This window comes from Epinephelus moara, chromosome 3, assembly GCF_006386435.1.
Source record: "Epinephelus moara isolate mb chromosome 3, YSFRI_EMoa_1.0, whole genome shotgun sequence".
NCBI classification, from domain to species: domain Eukaryota; kingdom Metazoa; phylum Chordata; class Actinopteri; order Perciformes; family Serranidae; genus Epinephelus; species Epinephelus moara.
The window spans coordinates 11,812,012-11,830,624 of record NC_065508.1 but is presented as its reverse complement, the minus strand read 5'-3'; the positions used below and the strand labels follow the sequence as shown (position 1 = coordinate 11,830,624).

Genomic DNA, 18,613 nt, shown 5'->3' with positions numbered 1-18,613 from the left:
CATACTCCGGCTCCATTTACATTTCTCTTTTATTCAGACAATGTTTCGGCCCACAGGTCTTCTTCAGGATCAACAAAGGTTATCAAACATGAAGATCACATGAGGCCTTCTTTAAGATCAACTGAGGCCTTTCTAAAGATTAACAAAGATGTTGACCTTGAGGAAGGCTTGAGAGCTGACACGTCAAATGAAAAAAGAGAAATTCATGGAGCCAGAGTGGGAGACACTTGTTTCCTACTTCCAGGTGACATCATAGGAAGATTATGAGACAATGGGCCCTTGAGCACAGATATACAAAGGGCCCCATAGCAGCAAGGTCTATAGACGGTTTGGCACAACGTCTGCAGTGATGCCAGGTAAGGAGCTCGGACATCCGGAGGGAGTCTGGAGTAGAGCTGCAGCTCCTTCGCATCAAAAAGGGGCCTTTTGAGGTGGTGTGGGCATCTGATCATAATGTCTCCTGGGCGCCTCCCGTGTTCCGGGCATGTCAAACTGGTAGGAGGCCCCGGGGCAGACCCAGAACACGCTGGAGGGATAATATATCATGTCTGGCCTCAGAAAGCCTCAGGATCCCCCAGGAGGAGCTGGAAAGCGTTACTGGGGAGAGAGGAGTCTGGAGTACTTTGCTCAGCCTGCTGCGACACTGGCCTCGGATAAGCGGTTAAAAATGGAATGTAAAAAAGTTTATTCTTCAAGCATATGTAACAGACCAGTGCAAATCGAGTCTCTGATAAAAATCTAGAGTCTAGCAAGACTTCCTGGTCCCTGTTTTTAATGACAATATGACTGTTTTTGAGTCAGTTTCGCACAGCTATAGTTTTTAGGGTTGTTTGTCTTGAATGGAGATAAGGGTTTCTTTTAGAAATCACTGGTTGACTCAAATATCAGCACCCTAAAACTTTAACCTAAAAACAACCTGGATTTTGGCTTTAAGGGCAGGATAATGGCCTAAGACAAGAGCATAGATGTTACAAGAAGTCTGTAAACCAATAACGAGCAACACCAGGACATGACTATCAAGATCATTACAGTATCACTGTAGTATTTTATGATCTTACACAACACACGGAAATCACTGACAACTCTCTGTTGTTTTATAACTTCAACTTCAACTTCATATGTGAGATAAGGCCAAGAATTTAACTCATAAAACACACTGTCAACCATATTAAATCAAAACTAGGCCTTATGTTGTGTCACAGAAAGCACAAACATGGACATTACAGCTTTGTTTGAAAAAGAATCTGCTCAATATCAGTATTATATTTTCATAGACATAATATTTAGGCCCAAAAATGATTTGTCAAAAATGGGAGCTTTACTGATGCTCTATTTTTTCTGCAAATAGGATGTTATTTCTCTAGCTTATGGAATATTCTTTATTACACTGAAATTTGTCCACAGTTTTTATCCACTTAAGTCCAGATCATATTTAACTAACATAGATTCCAATTGTTTATTCTATTTCTTTTTTTTCCAGAGTCACAACTTCAAAGATTAGAGAATTCCACATGGAAGTAGAAGGAGAGTCGTCCCTGACCTACTTCACCATAATGGCTTTCCTCAGCAGCATTATGAGCAATTGAGAGTCAGGGACATTTCCCTGCAGACATGAAGTGGATTTGCTGACACCTGTTGACCTGCTGCTCTACAGATGTTTGCGCATATTGCATATAAATTTGTCCAAGTTTGAAGATAATATTTCAGAATGAAATTTAGATATGAAGTGCTTTTGCCCTTTGTGGTCCAGACAAAAAGTCTTTAGCAGGTGAGAGTCATTTGAAAATTCCACCTGGTAAATAACTGTAATAACTGGTATAATAATAGCATTAATCTTCTGTAAGTCTGGTGGTAGTTTTTAGGGCTTTTGCGTTTATTATAGAACAGCTGGAGAGTGACAGGAAACGGGAAAGACACGCAGCAAGGGCCGCAGGTTGGAATCAAACCCCATCTGCAGCTGAGGCCTCAGCCTATATGGGGTGCACGGTCTACCCGGTGAGCCAGATGGCGTCCCCTAGAGGAAGTTTTCTAAAGTCTGAGGAAATAACCCTGATGATGTTATCGGGGTCATATCAGTTTGGGCTTTAGGTGTAACATTTTTTGAAAGAAATCCTGCATTACATACTGGAGACATGGGGTTTAAAAGAAGTGGCTATTTAGCAGTCAGGGAGGGTGTAATGAAAGACACTATTGAGAGCTGTATCAAAGAAATGCAGGTTGTTTGTTTGTTTCTGGAGCTTGACCATTACTAAGGGATGCATTTCAGGATATTTGGGTTTTGCTGTTTGTGTTTTAACCATTCTTTTTTTGTTGTTTGTTTTATCTCTTTAAGGCCCCCTAGCGTTATGGAAGTATAATACCATACTGCTGGCATACCCCTTTGGGTGGGTGGTACTGACCGACGCTAGCTCATTTAAATCATGATTTATCCAAAAAAAGTCTGTTGCCGGGAAGTTGGTCTGTGCAACATGTAACTCTGGAGAAGGAGAGTTGATGGTTGAGTCTCATTCGCAGGTGATCAAATACAGCAGCCCAGTCGGCAGAAGAAACTGTTGGCATGATAAGTTAAAGACCAATGATCAGTGAGTCATTGCTGTGTTTAGGCATTTAGGCTCCCAATGTGGGTGTTTTATAGCAACCCATCACTGTGTTTCCATTGGCTTTTTAAGCTCCAATAACATGGGTGTTTTGTAGCGACCCATTGGCGGGGATAGTGCCACGAAAAGTGATTGTTTTTGCTGGACGTCGCTGCTTTTCCTGCCGCGATTGTGCCCCTAAACTGGATATTGTAAGCCGAAACACGATCTTCTCTTAACCATAACCAAGTGGTTTTTGTGCCTAAACATAACCACATCTTAACCAGTGTTGGTGAAACATTAAGATTTAACAACAAATTTATCATACCCGTGGTTTGCAGAAACACATGCAACATTTTTTCTGGTGATTGTGTCATGATCCTGGGTTTGTTTATATCCTGTTATCCTACGGGCTTCGTTTTGGAGTTTCATCTTTGTGTCCCTTGTTTCATGTTATTCATTCATGTTTAATCTGCTTCCTGATATATTTTGTAGATTCTCTCCTCATGTGTCGTGTCTGGTTTTACCTCCTGTCTTTGTGTGTTTTCCCACCTGTTTTCTGTCACACCTGTCTCATTAGTCCTTCCCTGTTCCCGGAGTCTTCCCTTCACACCTGGTCTATATTGGACTTGTCTGCTCCACCAATCTCCATTTCCTTCCTTTTGCCCATGTCTTCCTAATCCAGCTGTGTCTTGTTCTTGTGATTAATTTTCTGTGTATATATACCTGTGTATTTCCCTTTGTCTGTTTGTCTGTGTTGATTCTGTGTTCGACAACCTGGATACTCAGAAACATGGCCGTAGCCAGCTATGAGGTTTACCAAGGTCCGGACCTCGGTAAAAATTTTAAAGGGAAAAAAATAAAAGAAGCCCCAAACAGCATGGTAAACATATTAACACACCGGACAGCTTTTATTTTGAAACAGCACCTCCTTTTCAAATTCTGGACCTCGCAAATTTCTAAACCCTGGTTATGGCCCTGCTCAGAAATCAACTTTCTTTCTTCAAAGTTACATACAGCACCTTTAAATATCGTTTTCTCATTTTAATTTCCAGTATGATGTAACACTAATTTATCTTAATCTTAGTTTAACTTAATCCTTGTTGATGCATCTCATCCTAAACTGAAATCTTACTCAGTATAAACTCCAGGCGGCTGTTTTCTGTCCTGGAGTACAAACTATCTTTACTACACCAGAGGAACTTTGTGGATTACACAACACTCATCAGACTTTTCCATGGTTGCCAGTATGTGTTCCTTGAAGCGCTATTGTGAAATGTGACGTCTTATTAAATGATACTATTAAAGATATGGCAGCAACCCAATATTAATATCCTCATTAACTGATGCAAGCACAGCTGAGAAAGCAAAAGTGCACCTGCCTTTATATTCTGTCCTCACCAGTTTTCACTGCACTTAACAAAACTATTTTCACTGACTTCATTTTTTGGACTGGTTTATTATACACTGCTGGACTGGTGCTACAGGCCCAGAAATGCTTCAGTCTGAGTGTAGAGAAAAGCTACAACACCAGAGCTCTTTGACTGAGACATTTTATTTATAAAAAAAATCGTTCAATGTTTAACAGAGTGACGAGGAAGTAATAACATGTCTTTAATCTGTCCGCCTGATGGTGATGTGCCAGTCTCAGCCTTTATGTCTGAATCTGTCAGACAGTCTTCTGTTGGTCATAATCCAAAATAAATTAACAGGTGCTCCACAGATTTAGAAAATATCCTACATTTGTCTTGTTGTATTCCTTTTATGATGTGCCACTCTTATCAGGGCTTAATTTGGAGGAAGGCATTGTGTTTGCTTTGGGGTTATATTTTACACCAGAGATCAATAAGAGGAAAAAGACTGCCCTGGTTACACAATGTTTGAGCCTCATTCGACCTGACATTATACATACACTTTATATCTTCACACTCTTTTGTAGTTTCTAGTCCAGTTTGTGATCCTGCATTTCAACCAATTTCCTAATTGAGAGTCATTCAAGCTCAACGGTCCATTACTGCGAGATTTATTCTAATTATCTGCCTTAAAAAATTAAATAACCAAGAGGCAGATGTTGGATGTTAAATTAGCCAGATAACTGGAAATCAGTGGGTATATTTTGTGCCTTAATGTGACCATGTTCAGGATGTTTCTGGGACAAACAGGTCAGAGATCAGCCACCACAGTTTAATGATTATCACAGCCGAGTGTTGACCAATCAGGAAAGCGGATGCCTGGGGGTCAACAGCTCCTGAAAAATATCTATTGATCATCTGCACACAGTGCTGCACCCCAAAGTGGGACACTGAGCTCAGACTCATCCAACTATAGTTCACTGGTGTAAACAGGCAAACAGCTGTCTTCTCAATTCAGAATCCACATTTTTATTTTGTTGTTTAAGAGCAGGATATTTTCTGAGAGTTGTCATGAAGCCAGCAGTGGCTCTGCTGGGCCTCGTCCTCCTTCTGAACACAGCCTTTGCTGCAGAGGGTGAGTCTTCCAGATTGTGTTTTCTGATTTAACTCAGCTTAAAGGCAAAGGAAAGATTGCGGGAACACTGAATGCAGATACACTCAGTTAATATTAAAAGTAAAAGATGGACACAAGACTGTCAGAGTATATGTTTATGTATGTTGGCCTACATTACACAGGAGAGGGATTTTTGACATGTATGATGCATGATTATTATATTAGCTTGTAAACTGTATTACTTGGAAACTAATTAATCAAGTCACTAACACTAACACTGGCTGAAGGTAACACTGGTTGAAGGTAACGAAGTACATTTGTTAAAGTACAATTCTCAGATACTTTGCTTGAGTATTTCCATTTGATGTTACTTTATACTGCGACTCCGCTACATTTCAGAGGGAAGCACTGTACTTGTTATTTATTTGACAGCTGTAGTTTCTAGTCACCTTATTTGTTACATGAAGAATATGAAATACAAAACATTCCAGTGGTCCTTCAACTTTTTGTCTTGTGATCCCTGTTAAAAAGCAGCGTCTATTAGAAAAATCCAGTCGTTCACAAAAAAACCCCCAAAGATTTCAGAGAATTAAATCAAATTTGTGTGGCAGAACTTTGTTTGTCTTGTTTTCTTGCTCATCTCAGGACCCCTCATATTTATCATGTGACCCACTGGAGGGGCCTGACCCCAAGGTTTGGAGTCATTTGACAAAAATACCTACAAACAATAAGCAAAGTGGATAGCTCCATCTCCATCTGCTACTATCTGCTTTTCTCCGTAGAGGGAGCGCTTGTATTGGAGTATTTTGCATTACTCTTATGGCAGTAAATGATCTGAGTACGTCCTCCACCACCTGGTTACTAAATGGTAAAGTCTCTATCACTACATGTCATTTTAACATTGATACAAACAACCTGCATTTCCACAGAGACCTGCGTGGGTCGCTGTGGCTCCTTTGAATCGCAGAGGAAATGTCAGTGTGACTCCATGTGTGTGTACTATGGAAGCTGCTGTGGGGACTTCGACACCGTCTGCCCTAAAAAAAGTCAGTGCATTTGCAGAATCTTACCACTTCACTGAGTAAACTGTTTCTTATTGTAGTGCAATTCTTGGCTTTTGTAAGTTATTGAATATAACTGAGACACTTCTGTTTTGCCCTCAGTTGCTCGTGGTGATACCTTTGATGAAACAGTTGACGTATCAGAAGCAGTGACGACTTTTGCCCCGAGCACACCAACAATTTTCCTACCAACTTTAAACCCCACCCTTGCCCCTCCCCTACCCCACACAACACAGGGGCCCACACTGGCTGTAGACCCTGACGCAGCACCCTGCAGCGGTCGACCTTTCGATGCTTTTCTGCAGCTGAAGAACGGGTCGATCTATGCATTTAGAGGTAAACCTGGCCTTTCTGTGCAGGCTTGACATGTCATTTTTTAATTTTCAGTTAATACTTTGTGTATTATCCTGGTTAAATATATTGAATTCAGTCCCTCATATAATCCTGATCCAAATGCTCCTTTTCCTCCAAGGTGAATACTTCTTTGAGTTGGATGACAAGTCCATCCTTCCTGGTTATCCTAAACGCATTGAGGATGTGTGGGGGATCTCTGGACCCATCAGTGCTGCATTCACACGCATCAACTGTCAGGGAAAAACCTACATCTTCAAGGTAGAAACTTCTACTTCTCTACAGTCTGGAAACACTGAGTGTTTTATCAAGATTTACACGGCAATCTAAATCAGTAATCAATAATAGATTGTCGATATAGAGATTTTCATGCTCACAAACACTTGACGGTGAAGAAAACAAAGAATCCTGTACAGTTCATTAAGAATCTCAAATCATCAGGTAAAATACATGGTTCTTACAAACACTAACAGGGCTGAGCAGAATACTCGGATGAAATGAGTATGTGCTTACGAGTACGAGTATCATATGAGTAAAATGTGTCATTGTCTGTGCTTGTGATAAAGGAAATTTAGGTTTCATCTACTGTGATAAAAAATGATCTGAAGCTCAATTCTGAGGCTGTTCTGTAAATACTTTTCATAGATAATCAATGTTGCAACTCCTGAATAATCCATATAAATTTCAAAATGTCAACTTATGATTAGGCCCAGCCCACTTTCGATTTAAAACCCACCCACTTCTGGCACTCCGCCCATCCCGAGTACAGATCGAGATAATTTAGTTGGCTGAACAGATGCAGACACAGATACAGATAATGGTGAACTCAATCATCCCTAATTTTTTATGTATTATTTTAGCTCGGTGTCTGTTATAAAGCCTCACTGCTTTGAGCTGTATCTTTATTCTTTCTCAGGGAAACCAATACTGGAGGTTTGATGGTGATGTCTTGGATGAAGACTATCCGCGAGACATTTCAGTCGGCTTTGACGGCATACCAGATTCCGTTGATGCCGCATTTGCCATACCAGCACCGAGTCACCGTGGCAAAGAGAAAGCCTACTTTTTCAAAGGTACTTTTTCTAGGGCTGTGTTATATTTTTTTTTGCAGGCCTCGGAAAATAAACCCATATCGTATTCATAATACAAAAGCAAAGATTTAAAAAAGATGTGTCAATAAAAACAAACTGGCATAATAAAGCTGGACAGCTGGGATAGGCTCCAGCCCTCCTGCAACCCTGAACAGGATGAGCAGTTACGGATAATAAATGAATGATGATTCTTTTGTTAATCATCTTGTGACTCCTCTTGGGGTTGTGACCCCCAGGTTGCAAACGTCCAGGTTTGGAAGTACTATACAAGTACAATTTTGAGGTAACTGTACTGTACTTAGGTAATTCCATTTTCTGCCACCTTACACTTCGACTCAAATATGATCAACAAATCCAGTATGATGTAAAAAGTGAAGCTACTCAGCTGTAAAGTAGTTTAAATTAGCCTCGTGTTTACTAGCTGCAGCATTAAAGTGATGCATCAATAGTTAGAATACAAAAATATAACATATATCATTCTGCACAAAGAGTACTTTTACTTTTAATACTTTTAGTATATTGTGATCATAACACAAAGTTTGCATGCAGGACTTTTATTTGTAACAGTGTATTTTTACACTGTGGTACTGCTTCTTTTACTTAAGTAAAAGATCTGAGTGCTTCTGGACATCTCTGCTCTAAAGTGACATTTCCTTGTCTCATCATTTTATGCTGAGGAGAGCTCAACTACTAAAGTTAAGTGTTCATTAATAAATAAATGGAATTCAGGCATCATCGGTTTCATTATTTAGGCCTACACTTGTGTTTTTCTGAGACTGTCCTCCCCCAAAATACAACCAGCTGTTTATATAAGCCCCCCAGGAAGTGTGCATATTTTCATAGTAATGCTCCACTGAGCTTTTTCATAGTAATAAGGCTGTCTCCAGGTTTCTTTATACATGCAGGGTTTGTACAAACAATTGCTATCCATATTTACGGTTATGGTTAGGCAGTAACCGCTAGTGACCGTAGCACTTACGACGGGAGCAAAGAATGAATTCAAGAGACATAGTATTAAGACCACGTACGGAAGACTTTGACCCAGGACACTGCTGTTCATATCCTGTGTCATCATGTACATGATACATCATATACGTCATGTAACATGAAGTACGTAAATTCACGTGACATATATCAGGAAATGCTCCTTTGGGTCATATTAGAGGGACCTCTGTGGTTGTGTGTGTTGGAGGACTTGCTGTGTTTTACTACTGTTACATATCAAAATGTCTCTTGTTTTTCTTTCTTTCTTTCTTTCTTTCTTCAGGGGACAAGTACTACCATTATGAGTTCAAGCACCAGCCTTCCCATGAAGAGTGTGTCCAAATGAGCAGGTCCTCCCCGTCTGTACTGTTCACACGATACACGGACCTCTTCTGTGATCAGACATGGGAGGATTTCTTCACAGAGCTCTTTGGCGGCTCAGGTACACCTCAGCTGTTTATGTGTGTTTTCATATGTATTTACATGTGTTTGTCTCTAATCATCCATCATTTCTCCTCCTCATTCAGTCAGCAGTCACCAAATGGGCGCTCGTTTCATCACTAGGGACTGGCAAGGCATCAGGCCCACTGTAGATGCTGCCATGGTGGGGCGAGTCTACCTCAGTCCCAATCCCACGCCATCTTCTCCTCCGTTGAGGAGGAGCAGCAGTCGGAAGAGGAAGCTCAGCAAGAAGCGTGCACAGCAAAGAAGGCAGAGTCGCCATGTGTTGTTTGATGATTTGTGGGGTTATGATGATTGGTTTGATTACAGCGACTTCAGCATCTTTGAAGAGAGCCCCACACCAGAGCCCAAAAGCACCCCTGTGCAAAATGTGTATTTTTTCAAGAAAGGTATGTAGCCAGGTAACAACAACACAAACAGATTATCCTTAAGCTGACTGCTTTAACCCCTTTTGGTTTGTGTGTTTCTTTTCTTTCTTTGATGGCAGATAAATACTACAGAGTGAATCTGCAGACAAAACGCGTGGACTCGGCAAAACCTCCTTACCCACGATCCATTGCGAAATACTGGCTGGGCTGCAAGCATGAAGACACACCTGATGCATCGAGGGCAGAGAAGAGATAGGCCAGCTGAGTCCATAGTTTGAGGAGAAAAAAAAAGAAAATCACTCTCACTATGAGCACCTCTTAATGTCACAAGTCTTAAAGTAATTACAATATGAACTTATAATAGCTTCTGTCCTTTTTGTTCTTTGCATTTTGTTTATGATAAATAGCCCCTCTGACGTCCCCTCTGTATTCACGTGTATAGGCTAAAATTCTGCATGATTTAATAAAGCTGAGATTTTAATTCTGTGAGTGCCTGAATATTCTTCTTGTCCAAATGGTACAGTCCACACACACACACACACACCTGATAAATTTTCTGGCTAGCTATCACTACATGCCTGACTTTAACACTGACCCTACCTGTTACCTGAATCAGCTTCTAAAAGTTAAATTCCTCTTACCATCAACAGCTTTGTTATATCCCCTTTTGAAAACGGGAGACAAAAGAAGACAACAACATGACAATCTAATAACTGAAGGAGTCAGAATAAATAAATGAAAGGTGATTTATTCACATGTGACACAAGGTTCTCCAAATGTGGGAGAGGAAGGGAGAAAGTGGTTGTGCCAAATAAAAGAAACCAATATAACCAAACCAGGCCTCAACTAACCTCTACTTAACCCTTCACCTAACAAATACAAGGGTGGCAATGACCAATAAACCCAGTGTTTCTGAACACAAAATAGCTACGTGAGGGAAATGTATAGGGTACCAAGTTACCTATGGTCCTCAATGTCCCGTCACTTTTAATTTCTAACAACTTTAATCAAACAGAGCAGCAGCAGCCCAGTCAGTCTCAGTGCAGAGGATCAAAAGGGAGAGGCCAGAACAAAAGGAGAGGCCAGAACTTTTCAGAGCTTTGTGCTTCTTCAGAGCTAAACTAGTTTTCCAAATTGACGTTTGTACGATTAAACAAAATCCTCAGTGACACTGAACAAAATCCTTGTAAACGACTGCAGGGTTAGCAAGTTAGCTTGCTAACAAGGGAGGCTATGCTAACAAGTAAACTGTTCACTAACAAAGAGTAAGGGTAATAGTATTTTTCAGTTGCAAATTCCCACAATTGACACATTTTCCCTCCTTATATCCACGTTGATCCTGGATAGATTTTGTTAGGTTTATCCAGGACCATCATCATCATCACGCTAACTCTGGATAATTTGTTTTTGTCGACATCAACATAGCAGTAATGGTCCTGGATCAACATCAGCGATTCTATTCAGGATTAACATGGCAATGATGTCCCTGGATCAAATAAATTATGTAGGATAAAGATGATGATGATGGTCCTGAATTGAAAAAGAAGGGAGCTCTAGGAGCTCTTTTAAGGTCTAAGATGCTTTGTGAACAAGGACCTAGTCTTAACTATAAGGGGAAATTCTAATAAAACGTCACAGTTGTAAGATTTTTCTTAGGATTTCATCACTAGGAGCAACTCTTAGCACTAGGTAGCTTTGTGAATACGGCCCCAGATTGTTAGCACCTGGAGAGAAAACAGGATACAGGGAGAGAGAGAGAGAGAGAGAAACAGAGAGGAAGAAAACACAGCACAAAAATGCATTTTCCCCTACCTGGCAACAAATTCAATTTTCAATTTAATTTTATTTATATAGCACAATATCACAAACCTCAGAGGGCTTTACACCATACCAAACCATCTGTCCTTAAAGCCTCACTGCAGATAGGGAAGTTGCTCTCTTGAAAGAGGTGCACCATCTGCTGGACATCTCACACACACGCACACTCACAATAAATTAATACACATTAAAGCTAATTTATATATGTATATCCCTTTACATATGTCCTTATATGTAATGCACACAACACATTTTCTAACAGTTTGTATTAGGCTTCTGTTTCTGTTTGCATTCATGCAACTTTTTTCTTGCCATAAATACAAGCAACACCACAGCCTACTTTGTGTCGAAGAACGCGCTCGTGGCTGCAATCATAACTGAAGACCACCGTTCACAAAACTGCCTGTGAGTAGCATGGCGACCACTTCCACCGTGTTTATCGTGTTAAAGACCATATACTGTTTTACTGTTACCGAGTAACATCCTAATACTGATTTAAATTTGATCGAAAAATCTCTGGGGAAATCACTTCCGGTTTCCAGTGTAAAACATGTTTCTTGTATGTTACTGTGTGAGTACAGTTACTATGGCTTAAATATAGCCTAGAGTTTTCTTGAACATATCCATGTCGTCTGTGAGCCATCTTGCAGACACTCTTCAGTAAACCAGTACATAGACAAAAAGGCACCGCTGGGATTCGAACCCAGGATCTCCTGTTTACTAGACAGGCGCTTTAACCAACTAAGCCACGGCGCCACGTGACGGGGAAGACGGAAGTGGCTGTTATGAATGAAAACCAGACATAATAGTTGCATAAAATATTTGCTTTATTTGTGAAGCTAGCGTAATACTCTACAATATGTTAATAAATCTAAATAGCTCTATACATTTATTGCACGTGAGAAAGTCCTTTGTACAGGACGGTATAGCTTAATATACAATTTGGTCTTAAATATAGCTACTTTTCTTTCAAACCTTCTTTTATTGTTCAACCCAAAATATAATCAATCATTGCCGCAGAAATGTCCAAATCCGACACACTGAAGTCGCCCAGGTCCTGAAAGAACAGCTCGGACAGGTCGTCCAGGTCGGAGATGTTCCTGTGGTCCGGCTGACTCTGGACCCTCTCCATGGGCTCAGGATGTCCGACTGTAGCGCAGCGGCTACCCTCAGGCTGGGATCTATGTGCATCTCCGAGGAAAGCCTCAAAGTCCTCTGTGAAATCCCATTCACTGAGCTCGCTGTGTGGGAACACACCGTGGCAATAGTCAGTAAAGTCCGCAGTTTGGCTGTAGTGATGTTGGGGAACTCCTGTGGGATTAGGTTCATGCAGGGAGCAAGATGTAGCTTGGTCAGCGGCGACAGGGGACGTAGGTGTGGGCAGGGACATGGTCTGACTTCCCATGATGGTTGAGAGCCTGGTGGACTGAGGTAGACTTGGAGCAGGGTACCCTGGTGGGGACGGTATGCTCGGGGTGTGGAAAGAGTGCGCCAACTGGGGGAATGGTGGACTGGGAGCTGGAGTGTAGGAGAACTCATGATGGAAGTAGTCTGCGGAGGGTTTGGGGGTCTCTCTGGTTGGTTTCTTGCTCTTGAAATAGCGCGCGCGTCGATTTTGAAACCAGACCTGTTGAAAAGAAAGAAGTATGGTTATTTTCATGGCACACTGGCGCATTGGGGAAATTACGCACGGGAAATCTGTGACGCATGTGTCATACCTGGATCTTGGACTCCGGCAGCCCAGTTATAGACGCAAGAGACTCCTTGATTTTGATATCCGGATACTGTGTGACAGAGAAGGCCCTCTCCAGCTCGCTCAGCTGCGCCTTGCTGAAAGTTGTGCGCTTCCGGCGACGCTGGGTGTCCGAGCGCATCTTGTGGGGAGCATCATGGCTTACTACAAGGAGAGGACAAAATGTTAGTTATTTGATACTTCTCTGACCTCTAAACTGGAATTAAACACACTGCAAGCAGGGAATCAAATTTAGATGTGTGCACGCAGAGGGACATCCAAAGAAATGCTGTATACCTAACTATTTAACTGTTAAATTCACCGATCTTTAAGCAACTAAAGTAAAAGAGATCATGCAGCATTGTGTCTTAGTCTATATGAAACGCGTTCCCTTGGTCAGTTTTTAAAAGTGTAACAAACTAAAGACATTCAGCCTCTTACCTCTGATGGAGTCCTGTGCGTAATCGTCGTTGTTGTTCATATCCAGGCATGTAGCAGGCCAATAATGTCCCGAGTAAAACGTGTTCATCTCAGAGACATTACCTCCAGTAAAATCCAATCCGAATGCCATTTTTCAGTAGAGCTCAAACACAAAGCAACCAGGAGTATGTTTCTTCAAGTCTCCCCTCGACACTGGTGAACACGCAGGACACCAGAGGGTTTTATACTTCTCTTGACAGACAGAAAACGACCCCCCTGCACCCCACCCTCTTGCACATCTCAGTGGATATTGTCAAGCCTTACAAACGCGTGCCTTTGATGTGCTACACACCTATTAACAGCTGTCCGGGCTAATAGGTGATGACCCATTAATGTGCCCATTTAGCCTAGACGGAGCTTGTCCTGTCCTGCAGGAGTGTTAGGTCACACAACACTGAGATCCTCTGGCAAATCTCTGCATGTAAAGACCATTGTTAGAGTAAAAACATTTAAGTTTGAGGGGGAAATGGAAGAGTAGGCTTTAATATTTGTGTATTTTCTAAATCTTTATTTAGGCCTAGACGCACTTGATGAAACACCTATTTGATTTCCAGACTTCCAAAGCCATTTATTCAACAGATAGTGCTCTCCATAAAAATAAAAACACTAAAATAATTTTGACTTGGTTACACAGTGCTGAAAACATGGCAGGTGAGGCAACACTCACACTTTTCTGGCACTTCAGTCTGAGGCACATCCTCTCCTCCACAGCTCGCTGCCTCCTGGTGCGCAACAGAAGAAAACAGTGTGGATAGTGGAAGTGTATTGAAGAAGCTGCCGGAGTGTGAGGCTTCAGTCAGCTATAATGTGTCGAGGTGACAAATCGGGCTACTTTTTCCCCTTCCTGGTCGGTTGGGTTTCCACCGATCGAGACATCAAAACACCGGATAACGCACAGTCCAATGCACAACCAGTTCCCAGGCTAGTGTCAGACTCAACGTGTATGGGCCATTCAGATTTAAATTTCCAAAAAATACTCAGAGGGCTAACAGCTAAGACAGGCATGAAACATTTTTTAAAAATGAATTGCGTCTGTTTTTTTGCTGATCTAGCTGATTATCTCTTGTCAGGTACTCTGGTGGTCGTGGAGAGCACGTGATGTCAGAATTATTTTGGAGCCATAACGGACTGAAGATGAGACATTAACACCGATGACTGGCTCACATTAGCAGTTAAGTATTCCACACTGACTCCATACTCCCCCAACAACGGACCATTAAGATCATAACTCAAACTGCTGACCGTCACATGACACACATTAAGACAACACTGTATCGAAACCAAAAGCAGATGGGCCGTCGAAACAGGGTCACGCGCTGCCAGGGCCTCTGTGACCCCTGACACTGAACATGTTATTCTGCCAAACAGAAACATGGAGTAAAGGTTCTATAGTTTATAAGCCTCAAATCAGAGCTAGTAATCACATCTGTATCAGTTGACATTTGTAAAGATTCATGGTTTATTTGTAATATATTCAAATATATGTCATATATTTATTTTAGTTGGGCTAGTTTATTCTAAAGGCATGTATAAAGTCGATCCAGTATCCAGAATGTGTTGCTTTGGATTCACAAAGATAGTAGAGGTGTAAATAAGCCACTAGGTGGCAGCATTAGACCAGTTAATAAATGTAATTCTATCTATCTATCTATCTATCTATCTATCTATCTTAGTAAAAGTCTTAAAGCATCTGTTATTTTCTGCCCTCAAGTATCAAAAGTAATTTTATGATATTAAATGCACTTAAGTATTGACAGTAAATGCTGCTAATACAAAAGCAAGCAGTTACAATTCTAAGTTTATTTTTTGTATCAAGCACACCAAAAAAAATGGAGCATACACGAAAAATTAAAAGAATAAAATCTGGTTTGTCCTTCTCTCCCTTTCCTTAATTTGCCCTTCCATCCCTTCATGTTTTGGAGTAAAAGTATACATTTTATTAAGGATATGTAGTGGAGTTGAAGTGAAAGTTGACAGAAATATAAAACCTCAGCTAAAGTACAGATACTCTACCGCAGTGGTTTTCAAACTTTTTGTGCCCAAAGCATACCAAAGGGCAAGCCAAAATCTCAAAGCACACCTGTAGTCATATCTGTGCACAAAAGCCTCTATAACGTGTGCTTTCACCGTTATCATGACATAAATGTTAGTTTTTATTTACTAATATCAAATAACAATTGACAACCAGCTATTACTCGTGAAATATTTATAGCCAAATTGATTCATAAATTCATTTTAAACCTTTCAAAATTACATTGAAGTCCCAATAACACATCAATTTGATGTAAGATAATGTTAGATAATGTGATGTGCCACACACTTGTAATTCTCTTGCACTAACGGTGACAAATAGGTTCCCAGGGAAGGTTTTGTTGTTTTGGTTTTTTTTTTCATTTTTTAGGTAGAGTTTTCCTCTTAATTAGGAAATGGGTGCACACAATATACTTTTACAGTCAATCAGAAATCAATTAATATCTTTTTATACAGGCCCAGTTGAATAATAATAATAACAATGTGTGGTTATCACAAAATCCCACGGCACACCTGGCTCTGAATATGGACACCATGTTTTTCCATGCTAGCCTTCCTTTTACACAAACATTCAGTCACTAAATATAAATCATACAGACAAATAAATATTTAAGGCTCAATGAAGCCTCCCGCAACATAATTCCTCTGCAATGTAACAGGCTTAGTTCAGACCACAAACATTAACAATGGTATATGGCTCACAAGCCAGACAGACAGACAGACAGACAGACAGACAGTAAACCTGAGTATACATACAGGGGACAAATGAAAGGAAAAACTCAAACTGACTGATGGAAAAATATAGCTAATACAGATGCTTTGCACACAGAACATGTGCTGAAACACCAAAAGAGGGAATACAGTTTGGATTAATCCCTCCATTAGAGCTCAGACACTTTCGTGTTTGGGGCTCTTGTTGACCTAACACTTCAAGAAGCTTTATGTTGTCTTTTCCTTGTAGTTTATCACCCATCTATTTGAGGGAAAAATGATAATGGTGACTAAACAAACCATCACTAACATGCGTTTCTTGCCAAATTAGTCCCATTATTTTGTATTTCAACGTATTCTACGTTAATTATAACTAATATTATTCTAAAAACAACCCCCACAATACACAAACTGTACTTGTCTCTGTGTCTGAATGCTTCAGTTTATACCTCACAAGCTCAGGTGTGCACACAGAGAAACGCTGCTCTTCTGTGTCCACACTCCTCTCTAAGAAATCAGGATTGACACTCATGTGTGAATGACGCTGTGCCGTCCTCTCCCTCACCTACATCCTCGCTCCTTCCCTCACAATACACAAACACCATTCCTCAGCCTGCTGTTTGATGTGGAAACTCCGTCCACATTTCCTGTCAACCTGAGAGATTTTTGGGCCTAATCCCATGTGCCGCATGACTGAGGTGAGGGGGTTACTCTTCGCAGCGTGTCCCGTGCTGTAAAAGCCTTTTTGGATCTGAGAAATAGAAGCTGAGTGTGATTCCAGCTTGGCTGTGGATAAAAGAACGTCAGACTCAGTAGGGAAGGCAGGGAAAGCAGGAGGCATGATTTAGTGCAGCTATAGTTACAAAATAAAAAGATATTACGGCTCAGGAGGAATGCTGAGGACAAGAAACTGACATATTCTGTCAGCAGGGTTTACAGCGTTGATATCTAGCAGGTCAGTGTGACTTCAGCTGTGGATGAAAGTTCAGGAAGCAGAGAAGAAAGTCCATGGAGGAAATTGTGGTTTTAGGTTGGGTCATTTGTTGTTCAGTCAGATGAATTCATCACACAGACAAAATGCCTTCTAAATGGAGAGGTTTTGGCTGAAACACCTGGGTGACACTTTAGATACTTACAGCCATCTAAAAAGTTGTCATTGTCAGCTTTCTGTGCATTAAAATATAATGCTGTCTCAATGAAAACCATGACAACTAAATCAATTACAGTGATGGCCAGTGTTTGGACACAAATGTCATGGTGGAGACATGAACTTGACATGTCATGACATAAATATTTTGCAGGTATTATTTAAAGAAACATTGTAGATCTCAAAGAGATCTTACACAGATCAACTTGTTTCTGACTCTTTCTCAAGATAGGTATACTGTTTGTATTTGGTGTTGTGTTTATACTGTCCTGCTGACATGCTGCAAACTATCACACACTATATATGCAGTGGTTTACAGCATCAGCTGACTTGTCCTTATAACAATGAACATGAAAACAAATAAAGAAACCCCTTGACTTTGATTTTATTTTGGATTTTAGATTTGCATCTCGGGGACTTGGACCACATTGGAGATATGACGGCATTTCACCCCGAACAAGAATATAATTTAGGATTTCCAGGAAAATCAGACTGGATCATCATGTCAGAGAGTATCACATGGTGCCGATATTTAAAGGTGAGGTGTGACTGCTGGCATTTGATAAAAGAGGGATATATTCGCAGTGGAGAGTTGAATAAACACTGTATACATTTTTTTTAATATTTCGAACAGTGTTTGCATGCACAAAGAGTTGAAATAATGTAGTACCAAATAATAACTCTTAAATTTGGTGTGAGAACTATTTTTGTCACTGTCAAGCCTTATTTACAAATTCTCAGAAATTTTTTTTGTCACAAATTGTTTAGGACACAGAACTTTTAATTCTTGAAGATCTTTGCTTTTGATGGCTGACCAGGCTGCTCTGTGCAGGTGTAGCTACGTAATGCCTAATCTTAACAAGCTAAGTGCCCACAATGCCAATGCAAATATTAGTATCAGGATCACCTTTATTGGCCTAGTATGTGTACACAAATGAAGACTTTGACTCTGTTTGCATTGCTCTCATGTAGGCTACACAGAAATTAACATAGCAGCTAGGAACAAGGATGACAAAGCTGGAAAAATGAAGGTAAATAACAGACGGGACAATTATGTACACAAGTATGTGTATTTATTATATATAAATATATGTTAAAAGCACCAATGACTAACAGTAAAAATAAAACATCTATATACGAGTCAAGTATTTTGTGAGATGTAGACTAAACTATAACTTATAAATAGGGCAAATAAATAACCATTCAATGGATACACGGCCTACTACAGTATACAGGTCTGTATTATAGGCTACGACATGAAGGGTTGAGGTTAGTGTATCTCTGAAATAGATTTATATGTTTATTAGGTACAGCCTAATGTTTACCATGTTTAAT

At 40.5% G+C, this 18,613-nt stretch overlaps 2 protein-coding genes and 1 non-coding gene across 3 annotated transcripts; 1 reads left to right on the top strand and 2 right to left on the bottom strand.

The window, feature by feature from the left end:
- Nucleotides 1-4,851: 4,851 nt before the first annotated feature.
- On the top strand, nt 4,852-9,845 carry vtnb (vitronectin b). Its single transcript, XM_050040866.1, has 8 exons — nt 4,852-5,063; nt 5,972-6,088; nt 6,206-6,439; nt 6,576-6,715; nt 7,371-7,527; nt 8,813-8,971; nt 9,057-9,380; nt 9,479-9,845. Exons 1-8 carry the CDS (start codon nt 5,000-5,002, stop codon nt 9,613-9,615), a joined length of 1,332 nt encoding a protein of 443 aa, XP_049896823.1. The 5' UTR covers nt 4,852-4,999; the 3' UTR covers nt 9,616-9,845.
- A 2,014-nt stretch (nt 9,846-11,859) lies between these two features.
- On the bottom strand, nt 11,860-11,933 carry trnat-agu (transfer RNA threonine (anticodon AGU)). The gene has a single exon. It is a non-coding gene; the product is annotated as a tRNA-Thr (tRNA).
- Nucleotides 11,934-12,134: 201 nt separating this feature from the next.
- On the bottom strand, nt 12,135-13,481 carry LOC126388156 (cone-rod homeobox protein-like). The gene is made up of 3 exons (XM_050041066.1): nt 13,351-13,481; nt 12,896-13,074; nt 12,135-12,804 (listed from the first exon to the last, which is right to left on the bottom strand). Exons 1-3 carry the CDS (start codon nt 13,478-13,480, stop codon nt 12,166-12,168), a joined length of 948 nt encoding a protein of 315 aa, XP_049897023.1. The 5' UTR covers nt 13,481; the 3' UTR covers nt 12,135-12,165.
- Between the last annotated feature and the right edge of the window lie 5,132 nt (nt 13,482-18,613).

Excerpts from the sequence above, each read along its gene's own strand:
- LOC126388156 (XM_050041066.1), bottom strand. The coding sequence starts at position 13,480 with ATGGCATTCGGATTGGATTTTACTGGAGGTAATGTCTCTGAGATGAAC. Across the intron at positions 13,075-13,350 it reads CGCACAGGACTCCATCAGAG|TAAGCCATGATGCTCCCCAC; the intron begins GTAAGAGGCTGA and ends CTCTCCTTGTAG. Across the intron at positions 12,805-12,895 it reads TGCCGGAGTCCAAGATCCAG|GTCTGGTTTCAAAATCGACG; the intron begins GTATGACACATG and ends TCTTTTCAACAG.
- vtnb (XM_050040866.1), top strand. The coding sequence starts at position 5,000 with ATGAAGCCAGCAGTGGCTCTGCTGGGCCTCGTCCTCCTTCTGAACACA. Across the intron at positions 6,089-6,205 it reads CACCGTCTGCCCTAAAAAAA|TTGCTCGTGGTGATACCTTT; the intron begins GTCAGTGCATTT and ends TTTTGCCCTCAG. Across the intron at positions 8,972-9,056 it reads AGAGCTCTTTGGCGGCTCAG|TCAGCAGTCACCAAATGGGC; the intron begins GTACACCTCAGC and ends CTCCTCATTCAG.